Source organism: Meleagris gallopavo, chromosome 5, assembly GCF_905368555.1.
Source record: "Meleagris gallopavo chromosome 5, MGAL_WU_HG_1.1, whole genome shotgun sequence".
Taxonomy (NCBI): domain Eukaryota; kingdom Metazoa; phylum Chordata; class Aves; order Galliformes; family Phasianidae; genus Meleagris; species Meleagris gallopavo.
Window position 1 is genome coordinate 1,182,501 of NC_139408.1, and position 27,500 is coordinate 1,210,000.

Genomic DNA, 27,500 nt, shown 5'->3' on the forward strand with positions numbered 1-27,500 from the left:
AGACGTTTTTAAAGTAGCACTTTTGCGGAGGGTAGGGCCACGAATGTAATTTTTTTTTTTTTTTTAAGAAAAAAAAAAAAAGCCTCTCTCAGTAAGTTCTCATACCATTTAAGGTATATTTTTGTGTTATAGACCCATGCAGATGCAAAAGTCCAAGTGCTGGACAATCAAAACGTAAGCTTGTCATTGTTTAATGCATACTTAAACAATTTGATTTTTGTCTTGAGATTATTAATAATGTGGTTTTCTGTCCGCTTCCCTATCCAGGTGTCGAATGGATGTGTGAGTAAAATTTTGGGCAGGTATTACGAAACTGGCTCCATCAGGCCCAGGGCGATCGGAGGTAGTAAGCCGAGAGTAGCGACTCCCGAAGTTGTAAGCAAAATAGCGCAGTATAAACGAGAGTGCCCCTCCATCTTTGCGTGGGAGATTCGAGACAGATTACTCTCGGAGGGGGTCTGTACCAACGATAACATACCCAGTGTAAGTCCACGAGAGAAACCGCGCTGTGTGCTGTGTGGTGCTGGGTAGCTGTAGCCTCTGCCTCCTTTGTTGTGCTATCAGTGAGCGGAGAGCAGGTTCGCATCATTTGCATGTGGCAGGGTCAGGCGCATTTTTTTCATACAGAATCTGACAAATGCCTTTAAGCGGCGGGGGGGGTGAGAGGGGGGGGAAGCAACAAACAACGCGGCCATCCCCAGCGCCCGCACCGCGAGCATCAGCCGCAGCGTCGCTCCGGTGGTGCGGCGCCGGGCTCGGGGCCGGGGTCGGGCGTCGGTGGGCGCGGGGCTGCGAGCGGCTCGGGGGCAGCGCTACCGCCCTACCATTGCCTTCTGTCCTTTGCCTTGCAGGTGTCGTCGATAAACAGAGTCCTCCGCAACCTGGCTAGCGAAAAGCAACAGATGGGTGCCGACGGGATGTACGACAAGCTAAGGATGCTGAACGGGCAGACGGGGACATGGGGCACCCGGCCCGGCTGGTATCCCGGCACCTCGGTACCCGGGCAGCCCGCACAAGGTGAGTGCCGTGCGGGTCGGGCAGCTGCGCCCAGATGTGGTGCCCAGATGTGGTGCCCAGGTGTGGTGCCCCGATGTGGCCCCCGGAGGCGGTGCCCAGACGCGGGTGCCCCCGCTCCGGGATCAGCTCCCTGCAAAGGGCAGGCAGCGGTCCCTCCTCGATGGGAACAACTTCGTAAATATAGGAAAGTGTTTATCCTGAAGATTAATAGGTATCGGTCGTAGGAATGACAAGGGGATAATATGAAGGATAATGGGATGCCACGATGCCCACTCGGGATGGTTAATGGCCGTGTCTGAGCGCGGCTCTCCGGCCGCGGCCGCTCCCCTCGAGGAGGTGCCCGCGCACAACAACCTGCTTTTTGTTTTTGCCCCGCGAGGAAAAAAAATTGGTAACAGTGTGCAGAATATCTGGTACAAAGGATGTTTCTGTCGCACGCAAGAATTTGTTATGGGAACAATTCTGTCGCTATGTAATTGCTCATTAGAGATCGTTTTGTTTCTCATTAAGGCGACATGAATAAGCGTCTAGTTGAAGGAGACAGCTGTAGAAATGTTCCACAGGAGACCTCTGGACACGATATGGCACCGCTTGCCAATTAGACATGTCAGTTTTAAGAGAAGAAAACAATCTATGAAGGACACCAGAAAGATAGAGCGCGGCCCTCGCTCCCCCCGTCCCCCGCTTTTTTAGCCCACTTTCCCCTCTGCGCCCCGATGCCCCCTCGCAGCCCAGCCAGCGCCCTCCGCACCGCTACCTGCAGGCAGCCCCGGCCCCGCAGCGCCCAGCAGAGCGGTGCGGAACCCCGAGCCCTGCGGGAGGGGCCTTGCAGAGCTGGAGGGCGCTCAGGGGGACCCCCGGTGCGGGTCTGGGGAGCCCCGAAAGGAGCGGGGAACGGGGGAGCGAGCGGAGCCGAAGCGAGCGGGACGGCTGTGTGCTGGAATATTCATGCCGCCGCTAGCGTTTTTCCCTTGCAGGGGAATGTTACTGGATTTTAAGAGTCCATTACTCAAAAAGCATAAGGCGAGGTTAGGTCTCAGAGGGGCACAAATATGGTCTCAATCTGATAAACGCCATGCGGCGGTGAATAAAATAATGGATACGCGGGGGCTGACAGAACAAAAAAGAGACATCTCTATCCGGGAGAAACTCTCCAGCGATTTAGCGGGTTTAGGGATCACCGCGACACTGTTTCTTATCTTTTTTTTCCCTCCCTCTCTTCTAAGTCTAAAGCCTTCTATAGGATTTAGACACTTTCTCTTTCAACAGATGCTACAATGTTTTGATCCCGGCTCTGTGGCTGAGCGGTGCCGCAATTGGTTCGCTATCTTTTTTTGCTCGTTTTCCGCCTCGCTGAGTACGGCACTGAGAAACCGAGGAATGATTTTATTTCCCAGCGCCTTTTTTTTTTTTCCCCCCCTTTTTTTTTTTTTTTTTTTTTTCCAGGAAACAAATCCTATGCCCAGCGTCAGATGGTCTGGCCGTAGGATAATAGGGACGGACATTCACTCCCTTTCTTACGGATTAGGTCTGGAAGGTGGAACAGCCCTATTATTGAGATCGCTCCTTTTAGGGCCTTCTTAAAAAAAAAAAAAAAAAAAAAAAAAGGCAGCGGAGGGGCTCCCGGAGAGAGGAGACGTCTTAATTGTCCGCGCGGGTGTGCGGGCGGCCCGAGAGCCGCGGTGGGACGCAGCGGCCGCTCGGCCCGGCTCGGGGGCAGCGGCGCTCGGGTAGCGGGGCGCGGGGCGCGGGGCGGACAGTGATGGATGAGGGTGGTGGCGGAGGTGAGGCTGCCGCCCCCGGGCCGGGCGGGCGGCCCCCGGCGCTGCCACCAGCGCTTGGCAGGGCGGCGGCCCCGCCGCGACGGCGCGGCCCGGGCGGGGCGGCTTTGTGTGCCCTGAAAGGCAGCCCCCGGCTATTCACCCGCCGGCGGCCGCCTCAATGGGGCTGCGGCCGCCCATATGGTGGCCGCTGCGGTTGAATCCCCGTGTTTAAATGGGGGAGAAAGTGCCGGTTTTAAAACATTTCAAAGTGGTTGAAAGGGTCCCACCAGATCCCGTCACAATTCCCCCCGCGCTTTGAAGGCCGGGGCCATTGTGAGCCGATTAGAAATGATATTACTTGAAAGTCGATTTCCCACAATATTTCAAGGGTGTCGCGGGAGCGTCGCGACGCGTTCGTGCCGTAACTTTGCGGCTGGAGCGATTAGCATTCGGCGGCCCCCGCGCCTCTTCTCCGCTTCCCCTTCGACGCCGCGGAGCGTCGCTCAGAGCGGGGCCGGAACGGGGACCCGGTCCGTGGCCGCGCTGCCCGCAGCCTTGCGGGGCCGCCCCGCGCCGGGAGCGCCCGGGGTGAGCCGTGCCAGGCGCTCAGCTGCGCTCCGCTCGGCCGCGAGCTCCACGCTGCCGTTCCTTTGAAAATTACATGTTAAAATTTTCAAAGAAATCTTACTTTTCTCTGGTGCGCCGCGTTTACAAAGAATGGACGGTCCTTTTATCTAAATATAAAATTCCATTTTCGGCAATTATAGCCTGTTCTTGGTGATGATATAATTACAGCTGTGCTCAGTAATAGGTGTCAAGGCGATGCACACTCATACAATAGTTGAATAAAACTGCAGAACAATGCAGGCACTTCTAAATTCACAACCTTTAAAATGAAATTGACTGTGCAGAATTCAAATAAAAACGGGATAAATATTTTTTAAAAAAGATTACAAGCTTGGTTTGGTTCCTTAATAGCATTTTCTGCAAACCTATCAACATCTAATTGATTAGATGGGAATTACTGATTATAGATAATCCGAAATACCGAACATCGCTCTTTTAAATACAGCAATAGGTAAATACGTCAGGGGGGCAGAGGGGGCTGCCCCGGTGCTTTGGCAGCGACCGGATATCGAGTCCCTACCAGTGGAGAGGGCTTTTAGGCAGGTTTTATCCCGGAGGAAAAATAACATGAAATATGGAGTGGGCAGTCGTAATTCTCTGTTCGGAACGCTTACGGTAGCGCGGGGAGATGCAGCATCCCTGTGTTAGTGGTGTCATCAGGGCCACAGCACTGCGGTACCCAGGATTGTTTTAGGAAGGGGGTCAGCTGCTCAGCCTCTGCTCTGCTAGAGCTCCTCCCGGTCGCGCTCCAGAGGTGCCGTGTCGCCGTCTCACCTCTGCATTCTCCTTCCCGCAGACGGCTGCCCGCAGCAGGAGGGAGGAGGGGAGAACACCAACTCCATCAGCTCCAATGGGGAAGATTCCGACGAGGCCCAGATGAGACTTCAGCTGAAAAGGAAGCTGCAGAGAAATAGGACATCCTTTACCCAAGAGCAAATCGAAGCCCTTGAGAAAGGTGAGCGACATTTTGCTGCCGCAGCGGTAGGAGAGAAAGGCAAGAGACACCCTGGCTGCGTTAGGAGCTGAGCAGATTCCTGGCATTCACATGCCTTATAGAGATACACACAGCTCTGAGGCCCCTGGCTCCTTCCATGCCATTTCACTCTGATCCCCGTCGATGGCTGCGGAGAACAGAAAGGGCAGCGTAGGGCTCAGTGCAGTGCTGCACCCCAGGCTGACCTCCTCCTTCTGGGTGGTGGTGGGGCAGGGTACTGGGTAGCAGCATGTCAGGGTGCTGGATGCTGGCAGGACGGGGTGCTGGGTGCCAGTACCATGCTTGCTCCCCGTCCCCAATGCTGCTGCTGCCCAGGACTGGCAGCCGGTGCCCTTTTCCCCAGCCGTGGCCGGCTCTCTGCCCAGATTTCCTGTCGTCATTCGGCCACGTGCCGCTCAGCTTCTTGGTCATGGGGTCAGGGTGCCATGGGAGCTCCTCACAGGGGTAAGAAGATCATAGCCAGCTGCAGCCCCAGCCCCACCATGCCCGACAGCCTCCCAGCACACATTTATGCAGAGAGCTCAGTGCTGCCTCGCGGTACTGACTCTTGCAGGCACTGAGGGTGTGGCCGTGCCACAGGGCTGGAACCTGACCATCAGCCACATTCGTTCTCTACAACTCACATGGCAATACTTCTCCTTGCAGAGTTTGAGAGAACCCACTATCCCGATGTGTTTGCGAGAGAGCGACTAGCTGCTAAAATAGATTTGCCTGAAGCAAGGATACAGGTATGGAGCTGCCACGTAACTTATTGCCATTATCGTTCTTCCTTTAACCACTGTAATTTGTTATGAGTGGCTTCTTGAAGCCGGGTGTAACGCCGGGTGTTCGCCCGTCCCCTCCATCAGGAAGTAGCAGCAGATGGGGTTGGCTTTGCTGTGCTGTGGGGCAGCTCTGTGCTGGCCCTGGGTGACCCGGGGAGCCACGTGCCCTCGCCCCACCAGGCCACTCACGCCTCAAACGCTGTGCTTCCAGGTGTGGTTTTCTAACAGAAGGGCCAAGTGGAGAAGGGAGGAGAAGCTGCGGAACCAGCGGAGACAAGCCAGCAACACTCCCAGCCACATCCCCATCAGCAGTAGTTTCAGCACAAGCGTTTACCAGCCGATCCCACAGCCGACCACCCCCGGTAATGCAGCCAACCCGCCCGCGTGAAGCCATCCTCGGGACACCGAGACCGTGGGACTGTGCCGCCGAGCGCGATCGTGGTTAAACTAATGTCTCCATCTATCTGTCTATTCTATTATAGTTTCCTCTTTCACATCAGGTTCCATGTTGGGCAGGACAGATACGGCGCTCACGAACACGTACAGCGCATTGCCACCCATGCCCAGCTTCACCATGGCCAACAACCTGCCTATGCAAGTAAGCACAGCGCCGCGGAGAGGGCATCGTGCTCAGATGAGCGCTTTTCTGGGATTTCAGGAGAGAAGGGTCCTCAAAATGGTCGGTGGTTGGATGGCTTGAGGGTTGGACCAGATGGCCTTAATGGTCTCTTCCAACCTTACAATCGCGAGGCTGCAGGTCTGGTGTGAGGAACCCCGGTTCAGACCAGAATGCCCGCCCTGAGGTTAAGGCATGGCAGCGGGGCCGCGTGCTGTCGGAGCGCTCCGCTGCGGGAGGGACGCGCGTGAGGGACACCTGAGCGAGGGGAGGGTGTGATTAGCATCAGTGGTTCTGCCAGCTAAGCCAGAATTGCAAGAGCTGTCAATCCTCATGCCTGAAAGCATTAGCTGATCACCAGCTGGGTGAGGAAGAAATCTATTCCTTTGGGGTCCGTTTCTATAGACCTTTCAGATGCAAAATTCCTCCTTTTTTAATGGTGGGGTTGGCCTAGGAAGGTGCTGGCCAATTACGGGAGCTGTGCAGCTTTGTCTGAGGCACGCAGCATTGACCACTGCTGGAGACGGGCGAGCCGATTAGAGAGCCTGACTCCTTCGCCGCGGCAATTACCATGTTACTAATTGCTGAACCAAAATTAACCAAATAAAGTTAGAGTCTCTCAAGTTCAGGGAAAGGAATTGCGTCGGTTAAGCCCTTATTTCACGATACTGGAGGCGGGCAGCATGGCTGACAAAGGATCAAAGAGGGCTGTGGCCCCGCTGGGCCTCCCCATCTCCCGTGGCCTCCTGACGGCCACCTCTGGGTGAGGATGTGATGTGAGCAGGTCTCCGTGGCCGTGTTGTGCCATCGCTACCTTTGGGTGGAGGGGACGCCGAGACTCTGAGCCCCAGGACTGTCCCCACATTTAACTCTGCTCTGTCCTTGCAGCCCCCGGTACCCAGCCAGACCTCCTCCTACTCTTGCATGCTGCCCACCAGCCCGTCGGTGAACGGCCGGAGCTATGACACCTACACCCCTCCGCACATGCAGACACACATGAATAGCCAGCCCATGGGCACCTCTGGCACCACTTCCACAGGTGAGCAAGCGGGCCTTGCTGGGAAGGGGTGGGAGGTGCTGGGTTAATGAGGCCATGCCCATAGCTGGATGACAGGAGGCTTCTGGGGGGGCCCTAACCATGCACGGACCTCAGTGCGGCTGAGCACAGCAGCATTCGCTGTGGCGCGAGGCATTGGCACAGCCACGCTCGCTGCAAAGTGAAGCGTGTGCGGGGCTGAGCACGTCACTGCCATGACTGCACCAAAGGATGCTGCTTGCCAGGGCACTGTTATCTGATAGGCAGGTAACTCTGGGATTACTGACCTCTGCTAATAAAGCACAACAGGGTAAAAGGTTGTCAGCATCACCGGGAACAACAGAGGAACATTTAAAAACTAGGAATGCTCGGTGTATTTCGGGCTGAGTTCCCAGTGGATAGCATCGAGCTGGGGCTCTGCCACTTACCTCAAACACAACAGTTTAGACATAACAGCTCGGCTAGATGCACATAGGCTTTGAAATCATATCTTCCCCCAGCCCAATCCTGCGGGCTGGTGGATACAAGATTTCGTACGAACCTGAAATGGGTGAGCAAAAATAGTGCTATGTATAGAAAAGCTAAAATATCCATTTTCCCACTCAATTTCCAGGTCTCATTTCCCCTGGAGTGTCAGTTCCAGTTCAAGTTCCTGGCAGTGAACCTGATATGTCTCAGTACTGGCCAAGATTACAGTAAAACATGTGTTAATTCCGTAAATGACTATATGGACAACAGTTGGATGTTCAGCAGTATTTTCTAAAGGAAGAATGGCTCTCAGAGTACTTCTGTACTGCAACTGTGCCCTACGCTGTAACACATGGAAAAGACTCTAACATGGACCTTTGTACACTGAAGGCATTATATCGGTTGGAACAAATCTTCATTTTGGTATCCAAACTTTTATTCATTTTGGTGTATTATTTGTAAATGGGCATTTGTATGTTATAATGAAAAAAAAAAAGAACAATGTAGACTGGATGGATGTTTGATCTGTGTTGGTCATGAAGTTGTTTTAAGAAAAAAAAAAAAAAGAAAAGAAAAAAAAAAAAAGAAGCCATGATCAACAAGCTTTGCCACGAATTTAAGAGTTTTATCAAGATATATCGAATACTTCTACCAATCTGTTCATAGATTATGGATTGACGTTCCAAGTTTGTATCATTCCATTGCATATAATTAAACCTGGAACAATACGCACTAGATTTATGTAAGAAAAATATCTGTTGGTATTTCCAAAGGTTGTTAACAGATGAAGCTATGTGCAAACAAGGGTTAAGAGAGAACTTCGACAGAGAAAAGAGTTTGATAGATAAAAGGTAGATTGTGTCTTCGATATAATCCAATTTGTTTTATGTCAAAATGTAAGTATTTGTCTTCCCTAGAAATCTCCCAGAATGATTTCTATAATAAAGTTAATTTCATTTATATTTGACAAGAATATTCTATAGATGTTTTATACACATTTTCATGCATCATACGTTTCTTTTTGGTCGGCAAAAGTTAATTGTTCTTAGATATAGTTGTACTACTGTTCACAGTCCAATCATTTTTGTGCATCTAGAATTCATTCCTAATCAATTAAAAGTGCTTGCAAGAGTTTTAAACTTAAGTGTTTTGAAGTTGTTCACAACTACATATCAGAATTAACCATTGTTGATTGTAAAAACCATGCCAAAGCCTTTGTATTTCCTTTATTATACTATTTTCTTTTTAACCTTATAGTGTGGTGTTGCAAATTTTGTTACTGTGCTAGGTTAACCTCACTCAGTTTAATGTCGAGCTTATTTTCCGCTTGCAATCAGGAGGCTTCTCCCGAGCTGCTGGCACCTCCAGCAGCCCGTAATTGGGGCTGATGGAAAGAGGACGGGTTCTCCTCTCTTAACTGCAGTCAGGGAGCAGGAGGCTGCGGATTTAGCCTGTGTTTCTGAGCTGTTCTCAAGGAACGGCAGAGCCGAGCGGGGCTCCCAGCCGGCAGCTCGAGCCGTGCTGCTGTGTTTATGCGTGGCATACGCAGAAATGCATATGTGCACAAATGTATGTTCCCGGCTTCTAAAAACGGTTTTTGTTAGGATGTTTGAGAAGAGAAAACAAGCTGTGTTTTTAACAAGCTCTTTGGGAGAGTGAATACCATCCTTTTATACCGCCACACAGCACAATCTTAGTGTAATTTTCCATTGAACTTGTAACCTGGTTAATACCTCAATGCGCTTTGTGTGAGGGTTGTTAGTGTGGGCGTGGGTGGAGAGCTGCATGTCAAGGAATAATGAGAGAAGACAAATCAACAGGCAGCAACAATGCGAGCTGGGACTGGCTAGTGAAAGCTGGAGGCCTTTAGTCACTGGCAGGAAAGCCAAACATTCCCGGACCCCGAGCCTGGCTCATTGTGGTGCTGCCGGCTCTGGCCATGCTGTGCTGAAACACGGCTCTCGCGCCTGAAAGGCCGGGATGTGGGGAGCGCCGAGTCAGAGCCCAGCCCTCACAAACAGCCTTTGTGAGGCAGAGATGCTATCGGGGCCAGTTATGTTTTCCTTTCTGCTCGCTCCAGCACATTTGTAGTGGCAGATAACGCCTCGCCGTGAAGCCAGAGAGCCAAGGCTAGGGCTGCCCGCAGACGGGGTCACACACACGGAAGGGCTGAGTCCTTCAGGGACAAAGAGCAGCCATGCTCAAAGCATGATACGATAGCTCATAACATTGAGAGCAGGACCACTAGGTTAAAATATTTCTTTTTAATTGATGCTGGTCAGTCGTTAGATCAACTGTAAATAGTTTTAATTACCTGGAAGCTATCAATTTGAGAACGTTAATTACACAGGGAATTTATTTTTATTTATATCTATGTTGCTCAGACGCGTGCCCTCGCATTGTGTATTATTTCCTGTTTCTGGCTGGATTGCACTAACACCGCAGCAGGCAGGTCCCTCATGCGTGGTGAACTTGACCCAGGAGCAGCTGACGGGAGGTGCAAGCCCAGCGGTCATCGCCCACTTGCCGCCTCTATCTCCACCACCGCAGCCTGTTCCTCAACACCAGCTCCCAGAGCATGAGCTGCCCGTGGCTGGACAACTGCTCTCGGCGATGGGGGTGGGCAGGGAGCCCCTGTCCCGTGCATCCCGTTCTCCTGAAGGAGGCAGGGCCTCGCGGTTATTTGGGCAGCAGAGAGGAGGGCTTTCTGGCTCGCTGGCTCGCTGTTGTGCCCCGCGGAAGCGGGTCGGCGGGGAAGGCCACGGCTGGCCGCACATCGGGGAGCAGTAGGGACACGGTGAGCCTCGGAGAGCTGTGTGCCGGGGGCATGGGGCTGCCGTGCCTGCTCTGCGGTTGGGGGTTTTCCCCAGGGTGGGGGCTTGCCAGTGTGGTGTGGAAGGGAGCTGCATACAGCTGCAGCTGCCTTGTCCAGCAGCACGAGGAACAAACTGAAAGCTCTGAGCGGTATCTAAAGCCCATTCACATCCGTCTTCTTCTTCTTCAGAGCTATGTAGCTTGCTAAGCCTGAAACCCACTGCCGTGCGTTGCTCAGCCTAACACAGCTATTTCCAAGGATCTCTGCCTTTTACCACTAAATTCAGTGGGAGCTTCGCTATTGATTTCAGTAAGAACGAGGCATTTCTGTGCATTGGGTTAAAATGTATTTCATAATAACACCTTATACTTTATTTATAAGCCCCTCCTAAGGCATTTCACAAATTATAGTCACACAAGAATTGATGTGTGAGCGCTGTCTTAATAACACCGTATTTTGTATTTCAAATATTGTGTTCCAGATACAATATTTACATCACAAGTGAAAAGGCTGCTAACCTACCCGTTATTGTTCTGAGCAGACAGATGATGAGCCACAATGCTCACAGACACGCGTGCGGTGGTGCCCGTGGAGGCACTGCCTTGCACCGCGCTGATCCGGGTTTGGTTCTGGAAGGTAAGCAGCAGTCAGACCGTAATGCCTGGCAGACAGCAGGAAGGAGACTGTACCCCTTTTTTCCTCTTTATCTGGGCCTCTACTTATAAAAATATACAAGTGCTGGTTTACTTTGGGCAGCCTAATGTGGGGTTGATCTTTTGGGAAGATACCGCCATTGCAGAAATGAGCCTGGGACTGGTAACACACAGAACCGTGCCCCAGGGTTTTCAGCCATCAGTCCTATTTCATGCTCTTTCTGTGTCTGTAGATTATTTGTTTATTTTTTTGCTGATTTCTTAGGTATTCCTGGCTGAAATATATTGTTGTGTTTTCACTAGGTAATAAGCGCAGTTTTAGAGTTGTGCTGAGGTTTGAATTTGATCTGTGCTTCCACAGTACAAACAGCAGTAGGAAAGCTGAAACAGTATCACTCTTTTTCCTTTTTTCCCCTGTTCACATTTCCATTTGCTGTTGTGCTCAGCTCCAGCAGCTGCGCATCGCTCCACATGCAGCTAGCGAGGCTCTTCTGCTCTCAAAGTGGCATAGCATCTTTTTAAACAGCTTTTCTTTGACAAGACACCTGCTAAATGAGCTTCTGTAGCCATGTTCCTCATCAGAAGTGTGATCAGCGCTGACAAATACCCCAGTACAAACCGCCCTCCCATCAGGGAGAGGTGTAGGAATGGAGGACGAGGAGCAGAGCCCACGATGACCGCTCAGCCTTGTCTCCCCGTCATGCTGCAAATCTTGCTTTCTCCGGAGCATCATCAGGAACCTGCAGTGTCTGTGCTGTGCTGTGCTGTGCTTGCAGGCAGAAACCACGTCAGGGCCTTCCCTCCTCGCCCCGCATGCAGCCCAATCCCCTCGGCCAGGCCTCAACCACTCCTCAGGCTCCCCATGGCTGGAGGAGCGGGCAGCCGCACGCAGGCCTCCAGCAGAGGCTGCCTTGCCTGCAGGCACCTGACAGCACTCACGTACGCTCCAGCAGCCGCGCTGTGAGGGCTGCGGGCTGCGGTTCCCCTCCCCAGGGACGACGAGCTCTTCCAGCTGCACCCGCGGAGGTGGGAGATGCACAGATAACCTCCGCCGTGTCAGCCCCGTGCCGATGGACTCTGAGACATTCATGAGCACTTATTCCATAGAAATTACGTATGGGGCACCAGGATTATGATTTACACGGAACTGTTTTACCCCTAATGTTTCTCTGCAAATTTGGCTCCATATCCAGATTCATATCCTGTAGTCAGCAGCTCTGTGATTCGCATTCCGCAGGGGAGGGCTTATTTATTTTTAAAACTCCCTCTGCCAGATTGGATTAAATAAAAGATCAGTCATTGAAGTTTTATAATTTTTTTTGCTTTTAAAGAAGCAAGTTGTCCCCTTGGATTTCTCTGAAGTCAATACCATCCCTTTGCAGATGAGGCATTCAGACCTCAGCATCTCTCCTTAAAGCAGGCTTTTCCTGGGCCCCGTGGCTTTCTGGTCCATGATTCAGCTGCTCCATGTTGGTGTTCACCTGTTTGGGCAAGGGCAGATTGAAAACATGGCCAGGCCTACATATATTTCCCTGCTGTGTTTACCTGCCGTGCTCTCCACCATGCACTAATTGTGCCCACCAACAACACTACTTGTTCTTTATCCCCTTTCCCAGTGTTTGACTGTGCTTGAAGTCTACTCTGATGCCTTGATGCTGCCATGTTTCAGGCTCTGTGTTGGTGACCCTTTGTGAGCAGTCTGGAGGGTGTTGGCGAAGCCTCTGTGTCTCATTTCTGTTCAGCAGGCCTAGCCCAACAAAATTCACGTCAGAGCTTTCTTCGCTGTGCTCTGCTCCAATTTGAGTCCAAAAAAAATTAGCTAAAACTGCACTGAAGTTTGCCTGCTTAAAGACTTCTTAAGAGAATACCTGATGCCTTCCTTCAGCGCTCAGGGAATTCCGAGTGCACAAAATCAAACTCTGCCACATTATTTTGTTTAGATTTTATTTTAAATTCTTGTTACGTTTGGGATTTAACATTCAATGCTGTGAGAGATTACCTTTTTTTTTTTAAATATTATGTATTATATAGGAATACACAGATACTTATTCTCCAGATCTGATACTATTTTTACAAAGATCCTCTGGATCTAATCTTACCAGTTAGCTCCTCATCTAAAGCTGCACTGACTTCCCGGAGATCTAAAGTTCTACAGTGCCAGAATGTCCATTTACAAAAACATGTAGAAAGCACAAAAGATGTCTTTGTTTTGATAGAACACAAGGTTTGCAAATTAGCTTGATGTGTCTAATAACTTTCAAAATTGTTTAAAAGCAGAGTTCAAGTAAGCGGACAAGTTCTCAGCAGATTGTATGGGGCTGCTGAATCACGGCCTGAACCTCTGATTGATCACCTGAGGCGAGCAATGAGTCAGCCAGGGGAGCACAGGTGAAGGCAATTCTCCTGTGCTGCAGGAAGGGGTGGAGCCTGGCTGCACCTCTCCTAGAGCCATTTAAGAGCTGACTGCCAGTGGGGAAGGATCTCTCTGGAATCTGCTCCGTTGGAGTTCATCTTGTGAGCCCAGGACAGGGTGAGTGACTTCCTCTCATTACTCCAATATAAATTATATTAGCCAAGCTTCTGGATATATATATACCATCCGTATGTCCATTGATTATACATAGATGCTCCAGGATGTTTGGTGCTCAGTGCTTCTGAAATTTTGCCTGTCCACGCAGATGTGGGAATACAGATATAGGCATCCAATACATCAAGGAACTCCGTTTGGAGAAAATGGAGCCTAACATTTGCTTATATTAGACTAGAAACTGAAATTAATTATTAAGGAATTTTAAAATTTTCTTCCCATTTAAGCTTTTTGTTTTTTTTTTCCACACAAAGAGGTTTTGCTTTAATTCCCTTATTCTACACAAGTTCACTTATTATTGATTACACATCATCATGTGCTCAGTGTGATTAAAAACGAAGGCCTGGCTCTCTCTGGCTCTCAGGTAGCTCATGAAAGAAAACAAAAAATCTCAAGAAGTGTCATGGGGAAGAACTCTCTTTCACATCTTAGAGACATAGAAGCCTTTTTTCCCATTCTTTATGTGCCCCGTTCAATGATTTTTCTTCATCACAGGCAAAGGAAGAGCATTTTTCACTAGATTTCCAATATATGATCCTGGAGAGAAAAATATATATATAGTGTGTGTAATATTTGTAACAGATAAACATTTAAAGGGATGCATTACAACCTTGTGGTTTCAGGAAGGCTTGATTACAGCTCACTCTTCAGTACTGGCACAGTACTTACTTCTTGTAAGTAGATGTGCACTTCTCCAGAAGCATTTGGAACAGCGTCACTACTTTATATTAAATTTAAAGCTGAAACTGGTGTTGTACTACAATATATTTCAAGTTTGGAGTAGCTGAATGCCCATTTACAGATGCCTGTATCCACTATTACAGATAATTGAATTCAGCTGCATCCTTGAAATTGCTTTTGTAATTTCTTTACGAGTGTCCTAAAAGACTTAATCTATCATAACATTCTTCTCATGTTCCAAATACTTACGCTTTGAAAACCTCAACGGAACAGAAATTACATAACGAATTTTTATCAGACATATTAGAAGACACAGAGCTTTAACTTTCATGATTGCTCCTTACTGTGTGTCACAATTACGTTCAGCTCGGGCAATAACTGCAGTGGGAATGTTGTCACTGCAGCAGAATCCTTCTTTCCCCCTTGAGTTTGGTGGTTTTGGTTTGTAACCTGTCAAAATAAGGCAAGTTCTGCTTGAAAATTCCAACGAACAGAAAAGCCTTGCACCGTCACCCCTGTGGAAAGAACCCTTCCAACACTGCAGGGACTGTGTTCACCCTGCATGCCACTGCCATCCAGCACAGGGCTGCAACGACGCGGGATGAAGCTGGTAGCACACGGTGACAGCCTGCCAACACAGCCCGCCATAGCCTGTCTTCCATTACCCGAGCTGCACTCCTTAGCTCTATTTTGTCTTCAAGCCAAGAGAAGAAAGAGCCGGGGGATTCTTTGGCGTCCAGGAGCTTGACATTCAGAGGGTGGCGATGGGAGATCTGACGAAATTGCCACCTCTGCCTCCTGAGCCCAGAGTGAGCTGGGGCTCCTTTGGTGCAGTATGACACCTGCGCCCGCGTGGCATCGCTGCATCCTCCATTTATAGATGAGCCGAGTCACTGTCACATGTTGTTGTAACTGATACGGTATTTTGGAAGGAAAGGAGAAGAATTTTGCTACATGTTTTTGCCTAAGGTAAACAACGCGATACATCTGTATGCCGTGACACTTATTTCACAAAGCATGTCTAGTGGATCAGAAAAAAGATTAATCCAGATCTGCAGGAGGAGTTCCTTTTATTACTAAAATAATTGTTAGCGTGTTAAGCTATAGAAGCTTCTGAAATTCATGTCTTACAAATGCATGGGAATTGCACACGTACACGCGATACACACACTGCTCGCTAACAATTCTCGGCTAAAGCGGTAACTAGAAATGGTCTGTGACTTCCATGATATTTTCTCTCCTGCGTGTTAGGTCAGTGACCTATTTCAGTTTGTTGGCAGCAATTCCTGTGTCTCGTGACTTTGTATTTCACAAAGCAAACACTGTGTTTTGTGTTATTTACATTAAAAAGATGAAATATGTAAAACTTCGCCTTTGTTAAAAATCACTTTATCCCAAGCATTTGAATCACTTCACGCTTTCAAAAGGCACAATTAAGTATCTAATGAGAACTTCCATTCAAGGTAACACATAATACAAAAAGAAGAAAAAAATGTTTGAGACATCAGCGATAATATTTTAAATATATTGGCATAGGAAAGCAGATGTCTTCTTGCTTTATTAAACTGACAGTTCAGTTCTGAAACTTTATTTTGAAAAGATTAAAAAAAATTGTGTCTTTAGAAATAAAAAAAATATAACAGGCATATCTAAAAAATATAGAAGAGAAAACCTGATTGTTACTACTAATGAAATAGCTGATGACAAAATAGTAGTCTTTTTGATTTTGATCACAAAAAATAAACTGGTAGTGACAGGATATGATGGATAGATTTGACATCCTGGCAAATCACTGTCATTGATTCAATTATTCTAATTCAGAATAAAAGCTGTATACAGTATGTGTTTATGCTACAGTGGAGTTTTTTAAGTGATTGACATTCATCATATTAGTTAGACAGTTTTAAAAGCTATGTCTTTGTTTTACACGGCGTTGTCAAAGAAAAAAAAAATAAAGTAGAACCTGGACTGCATAAGAAAAAAGCAAGCCACTTAACCAACTCTTGGTTCCCAACCCATCAAAATAAGTTAGCATTACTGCATCGTATTAACACGTTCTCCGAAGAGTCAATTTCACTCCAGCCATGTAATATACTATTAGAAAGACGAAAATCTGCAACTGTAATGTAATCTTACAGTTGGGTGGCTTGCAAGTTCGGCAGAGAAGAATGTATTACCTTTCAAAATGGAAGGAAGCCTCAGAAGAAACAATGCAAACCACTTTAATTTACAGGTCAGCATTGCTCTGCTGTTCTTTTGTTTGATGGGACGCACATGGAGATGCATACAGAACAGCTGCAAGTTCACAAGCAGAACATATACGACGGTAAAGGAGCCCAAATTACTTTTGTGCTTTGCCCTGCTTTAGACCAGCATGTTGTGATACTCTTCCCCAAGCTCAAATGCACTCTTCTGGTATTCCAGCATTAATGTAGCTGTCGGCTTGAATTTCAATCTTGAATTATGTCTGTTGACATAATTTCATAGTGCTGACTTCAATTGTTCAGGATTACTGTTTTGAACTACATAAGGAAATCAATTCTTTTTTCTACATTTAGTAAATTCCACTCAAGTGCATTTTAATACACGTATTAACTCAAAAGGCAAACTAATTATCTATAATATATTCCCATTAAAAAAACCAACAATTCTCAATTACTGGCAGATCAGAATAAAACCTAAATTTATTGTTAGACATTACATAAAACACCTAAAGTATTTCCTGAAATTTCCTCACGGTATTTCAGCCACAGAAAAGAATAGTTTTAAAAACAATAAATGTGCAGTTAGATCTTGCAATAACACGTGATAACAAATTGCTTACTTTCATTCATCTCAATAAATAGTCCAGCTTAACTTATTAGTCATACCAAATATTAAAGGCACGTATATACAAATTCCATTGTGAGAAAAATCCTTTATTTTTATTGTTAAAAAAACAGAAATGGAGGAGCAATATTCGTTTTCATATTGGAAGGAAAGGATAAAAACACTGTACATTTCCAGTAGGGCAGAACAATGGCAGGAACCAACATAACACAAGCTTTAACCAAAAGCAAAATCCAATCAAGCCCCAAATTAGCACAAAAAAACCAGGACAAAAAAAAAAAAAAAAAAAAAAAAAAAAAAAAAAAAAGGCACCATATGATAATGTGTATTTTTAAAGACTGCTGGGTCAAATCATTAAGAAAAATATTTATATAAGTCATTAACACTCATAATTAGAGTGTCATACAAATCTGAGTGGAACTGCTAAGTAGAAATCACTAGAAGTCCAGGTGCTTCTTGCCGATGGCCATAGCACCACATCCTGAGCTCAGCAGTTTGGCGGATTCTGCCAGATTCTGTTTGCTTGAGCGGCTCACTGTGTCTGACAAGTCTGGAGGCAAGTGCAGGCGCTGTGGCAGGAGGTTTTCAGGAGGGAGAGAAGAAAGAGAGAGGGAAAACAGGGAGAAAAAAAATAAGAGTAATTGCAGCAGAATTCATTTTCCATAGCGTATTTCAAAATGCACTTTTTCCTGATTGTTTGATGTTTACGCACGCAAAAATGTATCCTATCCATGCATGCTTCTAGGCTGACCTGGAAATAGCTTTGTACATTTTCACTGTGTGCTTCAACACAGTTCAGGGTTCTGTAAATCAGAATACATTTTTCTTCAGGAAAATTTTCTAAACATAATCCAAATTTGCTGGAGGTATTTAACCACATCTCCACAATTTTCCCTGAAAAACAAACACTACAGCATATGCTTTCATTTCTGTGTCATGACAATATACACGTAGCTTTTCTTCACGCACTTATGCAGGCTTTGTGGCAGAGTTTGAAAATAAATGATGCAGTGGACAGAAGACACAGAGGGATCACCCTGACTGCAAAACCACTCCGCTATGTGCTTCATCCTCATGTCCTGCTGACAGCGTTCAGTGAAAACTACCAGTGACATTAGCTGCATTTCCACAAGGCAATCAGACATGCTAAACAAGCTCTGCTGTCCCTTCTGAGCTGCAGGAACATGGCATCCATTTTGCTGGTGAGGAAACCAAGGCACAGGTTCCGATTGCCCACAAGCACAGAGCTCCTGCACAATAACCCTTATGGATCGGCTGTGACAAAAGTACTCCCGCTCTCTACCTGAGCATTCCTTTACATTGGAGATAAATAGCAGTACGAGTTAACTGCGGTAACATAAGGTGAAAATTAATGTAATATAGAGGCTTTGGTTTGTGAATTACTGGCTGGCTTTTGGACAGTGTGGTGATGAACGCCAGCAGCTGAGGCTGCTGAGCATCTTCCACACCGTGCAATTATTTATGACACCTGTATCATGGAAGAAGTGTGTTCCTTGAAAGATTTAGCAGGCAGAGCCTGAACTGCACAGCTTTCTGAAGGGAGCAGGGCAACAGTAATGGCTCCAATGCTCTACTAGGCGGTGCAGACCATGCTTCTGCTCAACTTCTGCTGTGTTTTTGCTTTTGTCAGAACACAGAAACATGCACAGCTGCCCTTAATTTCATACTTTTGCTACTTTTCTCATAGGAAAAAAGGATCTTGACATATCTACAGGTAAGCCTCAATATCAGGGCTCTTGCCCATCACCCCGTTAACTCAGGCTGGCAGGGCACCCTGTACCTGCAGGTCCCTCTTGTTCCTAACGTTGGGTACAGCCGTGGACAATGACTGTGCTCCACCATATCCCATTTCTGCATCACTGTTAAGCCCTGCTATGCTGGTCTGGAGTTGAAGAGCTGGTCATAAGGAAAAAAAACACCTTTGACATCTTTACAACCTCTTACTCCATGCTCTGTTTGTACATGAAAACCTATTATTACAAGGAGAGGACAAAGACAGAAGAAAAATTCTAAATTTGCAAAGACTCAGATGGGAAAGCCAAAATGAAGACCGCTCAGGATGGATGGTGAGACTGAATTAAGCTTTTACAGTTGAATGTGCTATGATACAGCGTTTAGTTACGTACACATATACTCTTCCTCCCATCTAATTCAGTGAGGAGGATGCACACTGCTCACTTAAGGACCAGCTATTCAGAATTTTGTTTTCTTGTCATTGTTTGCTCTGAGCTTTTTCTGACATAGTTATTGTATGCTATTCAGAACTTGTTCTAAAGACAGAATGGCATTTCACATGTTAGTATATAGCACTAGAATGCTTCACAAATACCAGCGATGGTATTTTCCTGATATTCCTGTGAGATAAGGCAGCAAAGATACCTTCACATCATGGATAGGGAATTGAGGCACACAAAACATGGCAAAAGGTATCCACTAATTTCAGGAACATAACCCAAGCCATTCAGGACTTGACTGTCCATCGTGCTTAGCACCGTGCAGCACTTCACATGGTCAACCACAGCTTCCAAAGGCCTTGCCCTCTCTACAGGTCAACTGTCAGGTACTACAGCAAATGGCCACATCTCCAGCAGTGTGCCTCGCTGCATAGGCCATGTTTACCCTCAGATCAGCTGTATTCTGACCGATACACAGCAGCGGGTTCCTCTGAAAGCAGCTGACTACTATCCTGCCACTAAGACCTGAAACCCAGCACACAAATAGTACATCTGAACAAAGCCCCAGTAAGCATCTCAGGATGCAATTCCTTATGTTTTCTGTGTGCAGCTTCAAAATATATTAACCCTGAAAAATATTTTAACACCATAAAAAAGAAAATTGCAAGCTTCTGAGTAGAGACAAACTGGAAATGCATCACATGGCATTACAGAGGCATCCGAGGGATGAGCAGCAGCCCTGTAGTTTTGGCAGCACTGCAGGACCTGTGCTCACACAGTAAGTGAGAGTTTGAATAGGCTGTGATCCTTTCTGAGCACCAGCATTACAGAGTGGGCAGACACTGTCACAGATATTTGCTGACCACAGAGAAACAGCCGCGTTTAAAGTTCCAGTTTTGGCCAAAGTGTTTCCTGGTGGACAAACTTCTCTGTTATTTCAGAGGCTCCCTTTCAGTCCCTCTCATTGCTGTGACTGGCTTTGCTCACTGAGGCCTCCGACCCTGCAGCTGGTTTCCATGAGAAAGCATCCCTCCTCCAGCTACCTGCACCCCAGCCACTTTCAGCTTTCTGCTCCCAACCCTCCACTCACATTTCTCAGAACCACAGAATCATTAAGGTCAGAAATGACCACTGTCAACCCACCCATTTCTCCCAATCCTGCCTTTCTCTCACTCCTTTCTGCCCATATTCCACTCCCTGTTCACATTCCTTGCCTCAGCCCCTCCACCTTGTCCTCCTCTGGGGCTGTGTCTGCAATCGTGAGCATGCAGCATGACACCACGAGATCTGTGTTTGAGCTGTAGCTGTGACTGGCACACGGGCACGATTCGCTGGCTCTTCCCACTGCTCCCAGGTCAGGTCAGGAGGGCTTTGCAGTAATAAGCACAATTACACAGAACACAGCTAAGCACACAGCTTCAGGGCATGCCTTACGAAAGGAAAACAGCTCAGACAAAACTTATTGCATACTTTGCCTTACTTTGCTTCTGCTCCTCCCTCTCAGCCTGAAGAGAACTTCTAATGACTTCATTTGTTCTCAATGTGGAAAAAAAAGTAAAAGATAAGAAGATGTAAAGTGTCAGGCCAGAGGGGACACTGGGCAATCCTTTAGTCCTAGTGAAATCTCGTATTGCACCTCTGGAGTAGAAACCATAATTGGTTCACCAAAGTACCTTTCATTTTTGTGGAAATACATGTCTGTGTGAGGTACAGATTACTTTTGTACTGGCTAAAATATTCATAATAACTGAAATCCCAGACATTAAAGAAACAGCAATAGTTCATTAATTGAGGACAACTAAGAGAAAAAAATCTTGGAAATTCTTTATGTATAAAAATATTTAGTAATAATATAGTAATCAAATATATATACATAGGCAAAGATTAAACACCAAGTAGTTCTTCATATCTCTCCAAAACCATCACTGTATTATAAGTGTAATTCTATAGCAGACAAATCAGTGGTAACATGAGTGAAGAAATATCACCGAGTCCGATCAGAAAAAGAGGTGGGAGATTGATCTTGATACACTAAAGCATCTAACCTTGTGATTCTGCTAACACTGACACGAAAATTTTAACAACTGAGCCCAAATTTCTGAAAATGCAAGTTTAAACAAATAAATCTTCATAATTCTATTTGGATGTCTGACCAAAAAATTGCTTATTAGTCTACAATGGCTACAGTCCTGCCTTGGGGCAGGGAGATGGGTTAATGACCTCTCTAGATCCCTTCCAGTTCCATTTGCTGCAACTCTGTGAAGACTGAAGTCACCAAAGCCTAAGGGATTTGGTTCAGGGGGAAGAGGAGGGTGAGGAGAAGAATTTTAGGAATGCTGGGAAAACGAAAGATGCAGGCTTCTAGTCGGGGAGCTTTATATCCTGCTCACTTCTCTTTGAAGCAGAACTCTGGCCATTCCGTAAAGCCCCCCCAACAGAAAACAAGCATTCACAGAGGTACGGCAGTTCATCTGTTATTTTTCTTCCTTTTCTCCTTATGATGCCCATAATGTGCCCCATGCGTTATGCTTTCTTTTTAAATCTTTTTTTTACTGCTTCATGTATACCGGTTAGTATTTACTTCAATTACCACGGTACCTAGGAAAAGAGTTGACATTTTTGTAGGTGACATGAAAAAGATGGGGTTTAAGGAGAAAGCTGCAGGAGGCTGGTAATGCAGCTTTATAAAGCCTCCTCTTGGAAGAACCTGGTTTCTTACTTGAAAATAATCAAATTGTCAAGTGATCGTCACCGCCACCCATCTGGAAACGGATTCCTCGATAAAGAATAAGATACCATGGGGAGGCTGGGGAGAAGGACATTCCATCTGGAAATGCAAACCAGGAATGCATACTTTCAGGAACGAGGGAGCCCGTGGAAGATGCACAGCCCCGTGCTGCTCTGCTACCCATGCTGAGCATGTTACCTGCACTAGCCTCACTAGACTTTGTGTTTCCTGCCTTCCTCACGGGTCACTGCCCAGCATGGGAACCAGCTGTTCTTTTTGGCGAAAACAAATTGCTGTCTTGAGGTTAAATACAGAAGATGTGCAGGTATGAAATTAAATCTCTTCTAGAAAGAAGAGTTTGCTCAAATGCTTGACATGGAGGTGGCTTTATGTTTTGGCTTCTTTCCTCGCCAACTTCCAAGTCCAGAGCCACCAGAGATGTGTGCCACGCTGAAATGATTTACATTTTAATATGACATGCAGTCTAAAGGAGTGACATACCACTAGTGTTGACATTCATTCAATAACAACACTGCAATATCACTATGAAAAGATAGAAAACTCTCACTAAAGTAGCAAATACTAAAAATACTTCTGAGTTGATGTAAGTTCATTTCTCAGTGGCAAAGCAGAAAGCCCTTCACTACTGAGGAAGCTGCAAACTCTCACTGCAAGTCATTCCAGCCCAGCCTAGGCCTGGGTCAGGCAGAAATCACAGTGTAGTCCCAGACTTAGGATGCTGCTCACATCTCACAGTCCATGTGCACTTTTAACCTGTGGCAAGGATGGTGCCAAACTATCATCCCATAAATGCAGTTAGCCTTAGGCAAACTGCGTTAAAACCAGTTTATTAAGAATCTCACATTACATTTTTTCTCAGTATTTCAATAAAATGAAGAGACAAACCAGCAGGTAGCTGTATTTCTGTATAGTGGGCAAGAACTCATCTTGCTTACAGATATATACATACGTTACGTTGCCATTTAAAAATCACCATTAAGTGAATATTTTCTGAATTGATTATAAAGAGAAAATAATTTTAAAAAGAGCGTTCTAAAACTTTCTACTTTACAGGTAACTGTGATTGACTTATAACTCATCATGACAATACCTACCCATGTTAAAATACGCACACCTATCATATGCATTTCCTATTTCTTTTTTTAAGTTGAAGCACAATCGGAACTGTCAAAATTAATTATTGTTAACATCAGGTGATGAGAGAAAGCTTCCAGTAAGAAATGTACTTGTACCTACATATCCTCGTCTGCTTGCTAAGGGACACATTGCTACTATGAAAATAATTTTTATATATAGCTAATAGCACTTAATATATCCCAACACAATTATAAAAGCCTTACTTCCCATCACTTACAGAACATAAAATAAAACAAGGGTAATTCTGACTTCCAGCTTATTTTCAAGGCAGCGATGTTCTGCCTTGATGTTCTGCAGGTTTCCAATACTACAAGAAGTATTTAAATAGACATGAAAGTACCTTGTTAAAATTAAGAACAATGAAACCACTTCCTCTTGTGATGATTTTGTAAAAGACATTTTACATTTCAGAAAACTGAGTCTCATTCAGTATGTGCCTTTTCAGGGCAGCCTTCCAGCACACCCCCCGTACAGACATACAAGCTGTGCTGACTTTCTGGGATATGCTGTATGGCACTGCTTCTGTACTCCAACTAGAAGACTACGTGTCCCATGTCTGGAGTTAAAACTTGATTTCTTTAAGGTGAAGATATCTCAGAGATCATTTGTACCAATAAAATACCGTGCTGTATGTGTTTGTGTAAAGTGAATCCCTAGGGGATTCTAGATGCTGGGGAACTTCTAGCATGTTAATGCATGAGCAAGCACTGCTGGGTTTTTACACGTGCAGCATTTGCCAATACTTTACCAAAAACACCAGTGTATGGGGCTGCTGAATCAAGGCCTGAACCTCTGATTGATCACCTGAGGCGAGCAATGAGTCAGCCAGGGGAGCACAGGTGAAGGCAATTCTCCTGTGCTGCAGGAAGGGGTGGAGCCTGGCTGTACCTCTCCTAGAGCCATTTAAGAGCTGACTGCTATGGGGAAGGTTCTCTTTGGTGATCTGGAGTTCTTCTCGTGAGCCCAGGACAGGGTGAGTAACTTTCTCTCATTATTCCAATATAAATTACAATAGCGAAGCTCCTGGATACATATATATTATATATGCCATCTGTATATCCATTGACATATACTAGCTGTATATCCATTGATTATACACACCAGCGACCAACAGCTGCTTGAACAGACTCTGTCATTCCAAAGAAAGACTCCAAGATGTTCTGAAGATGATTTGCTGCATGTGAAGGAATTGAAGGGAAAGAGAAAAACATTACAAGATTTCCTTTCTCTGATGCTTGAGAATTTCAAGCCTTAGTTTGGCAATGGAGCACTTAAATCATGCTTACAAGAGACAGCCACACTTTATTTTACAATTGTAATGTTTGCATGGTGAAGAAGCTCCTCATGCCATAAAGGGCCTGGAATACTCACTGATGCTATAGGCAGTCCAGATACTATACATGTTCAGCCAATTATCCCATCCCACGCTCAGCAAATTACAATCAGAATTACATATTTAGCATGCGATCATAATACTTATTTACCACGCTCTTTTCAAGCACATTGAAAAACTGCCTTTGTCCTGAAGAATTTACAGTCTGAATATATGAAGTAGATAGAAAGGAAGAAGTAAAAGCTAAAATATACAGGCAGAATGAAAAACATCATGATATATAAATATTGTATTAATGCCAATGCTTTTTTCCTCTTCTAAGTGGAAAAAAAAAGACCACACGTGTTCTATCAGAAAAAATATCCTGCATAGAAAGACAAGTGTAAGAGAACAGGCATAGGGGAAGAAAAGAAGTGACAAAAGGAGTGAAAAAAAGGAAAATTAACAGGTGTTATTTAGACCAGCTATAGTTGTGATCAGAGTATATTGTCTAAAAGCTCAAGAGACATGCTGTTCGAAATTCAAATAGTAGTTCATGGGTCTGATGGCACATATGTAAGGCAAGCAGACTAACACAGATCCTTAGATCTGTTCTTCTTGCTCAACCTCTCCTTCTGAGCTTATGTGAGAGGACTGTCGGACTGTAATGCAAGTCTGAATAATTCTTGGGCTCTCAGGATAGTCCGAATGGACGCTAATGTTCATGTCACATTCTCTTCCCTGATGGATTCATTCAACCTCGTTGCAGCTGTCTACCAGTCAGCTGTCTAACCTATATTATATACTTACTACGAGATGAATCATTCCTGCAAGTGCTTGCCCTTCTCTGTTGCTTGTACGGGAAAGCAGGATGACTAAAACCAAATTCTTAGCTTGAAGAGTAAGAAGTTAAGGAGAGGAATTCAGTCCTGCAACTACATGAAAGTCCTCACTGAGACTGTGACTCCACTCCTCTTTCTTTGAATGACATTGCAACATGCCATGAAGTACGGATTTCCTATCACACCACAGATGGCTCACTGGAAACGTTCCAGAGCTGCTGGCGAAGCCCGCGCTGCTCTATGAGAACTTGGGTCTCTCTGCTGAAATGCTTGAGAAGTGTTCAAGCTTCCCAACCAAGACTCTGTGTATGCAAACAAAAGCTCTGTGAGTGAAGAGAGGGGAGAAATAGCATTCAGAAATGGAAGCATCTGTTCTGTGGAAGCCCAACATATTGCAATGTCATTGTCTACCTCTAAAATTCCAGCCTAGCTGGAAAAGTAACCAAATATTAGAGTCCTCATCCGAAGCTATCTGCTAAAGTTAATTGCTGTCTACCAAGCTTCTGTCTCCGTTCAAAATTTTTGCTGTGTTTCAGGAAACTCATTAATACATCAATTTAAAGATTATCCTTTCCTCCAAAGGTGTGGAACAACACCAACTGATAACAAGTGTTTTGCCTCTTGGTAAGATTGCCCAGATTTCAACGCTCTGCAGAGGGATTGGTTGTGCTCTGAGATCTAACTTGCCCCAGCAAGTCTGCATTGCAAATGACTCTCGATGCCCAAGTTACCAACTAAAAAAGGAATGATAACAGAACTGCAAATGGACTCTGAATTGAAATTTCTGGACAACGCACATTGTCTAGAAGCCTCCATCTGATTTTGAGTATTTAGTCTCTACAGATCATACGAAATCCAGCATTTAATGAAGTGCTTTCCTAGGGAGATCAGTAGGAAGGAGCTGTTTGGAGACCCCGGAGCACATTTAGAGCACATTAACAATGCTCATGTTCTCCTCCTCCCCTAAAAATGCTTGTTTCTGTGTAGAACACAAACAGAACATGTAACTATACCTGCACATGCACACTCGGCTTCTGACTGCCCATTTGTTACCGATAATGGCACAGTGGCCAAGGTGTCTGCCTACAGAATCGCTCCAACATAGGCAGTACTGCTCATGCTCAGACAGTGTGAGCACAGAGTTTTACGTTGTAAAACACACATGCTACGAAAGGCTCTGTTTCCAAGAGACCAGTGCCACAGGTTTGGCAAGTTTCTGCTTAGGAAGAAGTGTGTGGGGGGGTGGTAAACGTGAATGCAAGTTGGGGGTCATTCCTGCTTTATGCTGCGAGTAGCCCAGCACTCTGCAGTCAATCTACTTTTTTAGGTCAGCTGGAATTAGAAAATTTCCATTGCTAGGCAGCACAGCACATCTGCAAAGCATTTCTGGGCTCTCCAAAGTGAGGCACGCGCTGCCCAGAGGAAGATTCATCGCAGGCAGCCGGCCAGAGCCCGCGCCCTCCTGAGCGGGCAGAGCGTTCGGAACAGGGGATCTCCCTACTTCTGTGCACAAATATATAACACGACCAGAACACAGCAATTAGCACATTTGTAAGGCTTCAGGGATAGGAACAACTTAACAGCTTTTTGAAGCAGACTAATTTTCTAGAGCTTTTAATCTTTTTATTTTATTTTGCTTTTCATGCGTAGACAAGTTTTTTGCTACAGGTATTTTCTCAGTCAGCCTGGCAGGAGTAGCACGTGAAGAAAAACAGGGATTATTTAATCACTTTAAAACAGTGCTGGAGATGAAAAAGTGTGATGTAAGTGCAAATAAGTGCAAACTTATCACTAATCCCTGCTTTAAAAGCACACGTTACTTACACAGATGAATGTATTGCTGTTTCACAAAATCTTCCACATTTCAGAGCCCGGGCTGCCCAGCAGATGACCAGTTTGTTTGTGTTTGTAGCTTTGCACAGACTGGAAACTTCAGCTGCACGGCAGTAAATTCAGCTGTCAGATGTTCCACAGCAAAGCCAAAACCAGGCCGATAGAAAGAAAAGCAAATCTGCTCTCATTGTCTGCTCACACTAAAAAAACCTGCAGTGATACCAGAAAGGTTCTCAGTTCGTGTAACTCCCAGGTGAGGTGGAACAAACTGTAGTATTAATATTTTGATATTTCCAACTTTCAGTACTAATTTGTCATGAGTTACCAGGGCTTCAGTTTAAAACCCAGGTTAACGAAGCCCTTTCAGAAAGTTTCTACCAAATAACCTCAGACTTGAAAAGCTGCTGAAGTGTAATTTAATATCCACAGTGTTGGAGCAACCTGCTTTGATATGAAAACATCCTGTGGCATATTTTCACTCGGTGATTGATACTGCTTATAGAAAACCCATGAAAACTGCACTGGTGATCCAGTGGTCACGTTGACTGCTTTGGCATTAGGGGAAGTTTGAGCCCAGAATGA

General features: G+C 45.8%; 2 protein-coding genes across 9 annotated transcripts in view; one reads left to right on the forward strand and one right to left on the reverse strand.

Annotated features, from left to right (window-relative positions):
• The window catches only part of PAX6 (paired box 6), a 10,839-nt gene extending 2,351 nt beyond the window's left edge, over positions 1-8,488 (forward strand). Inside the window, exons 3-11 of one of the 8 annotated variants that reach the window (XM_085223860.1) lie at positions 133-174; positions 268-483; positions 852-1,017; positions 4,204-4,362; positions 5,047-5,129; positions 5,377-5,527; positions 5,648-5,763; positions 6,670-6,820; positions 7,431-8,488. In XM_085223860.1, coding sequence (XP_085079986.1) covers positions 133-174; positions 268-483; positions 852-1,017; positions 4,204-4,362; positions 5,047-5,129; positions 5,377-5,527; positions 5,648-5,763; positions 6,670-6,820; positions 7,431-7,516 — 1,170 coding nt within the window. In that variant the 3' untranslated portion in view covers positions 7,517-8,488. The remainder of the gene's footprint in view (positions 1-132; positions 175-267; positions 484-851; positions 1,018-4,203; positions 4,363-5,046; positions 5,130-5,376; positions 5,528-5,647; positions 5,764-6,669; positions 6,821-7,430) is intronic. The other 7 variants (XM_085223861.1, XM_085223864.1, XM_085223865.1 and 4 more) reach the window with 7 other exon arrangements.
• An 8,435-nt stretch (positions 8,489-16,923) lies between these two features.
• The window catches only part of ELP4 (elongator acetyltransferase complex subunit 4), a 127,197-nt gene continuing 116,620 nt past the window's right edge, over positions 16,924-27,500 (reverse strand). The window contains exon 12 of the mRNA XM_085223818.1: positions 16,924-17,419. Coding sequence (XP_085079944.1) covers positions 17,274-17,419 — 146 coding nt within the window. The 3' untranslated portion in view covers positions 16,924-17,273. The remainder of the gene's footprint in view (positions 17,420-27,500) is intronic.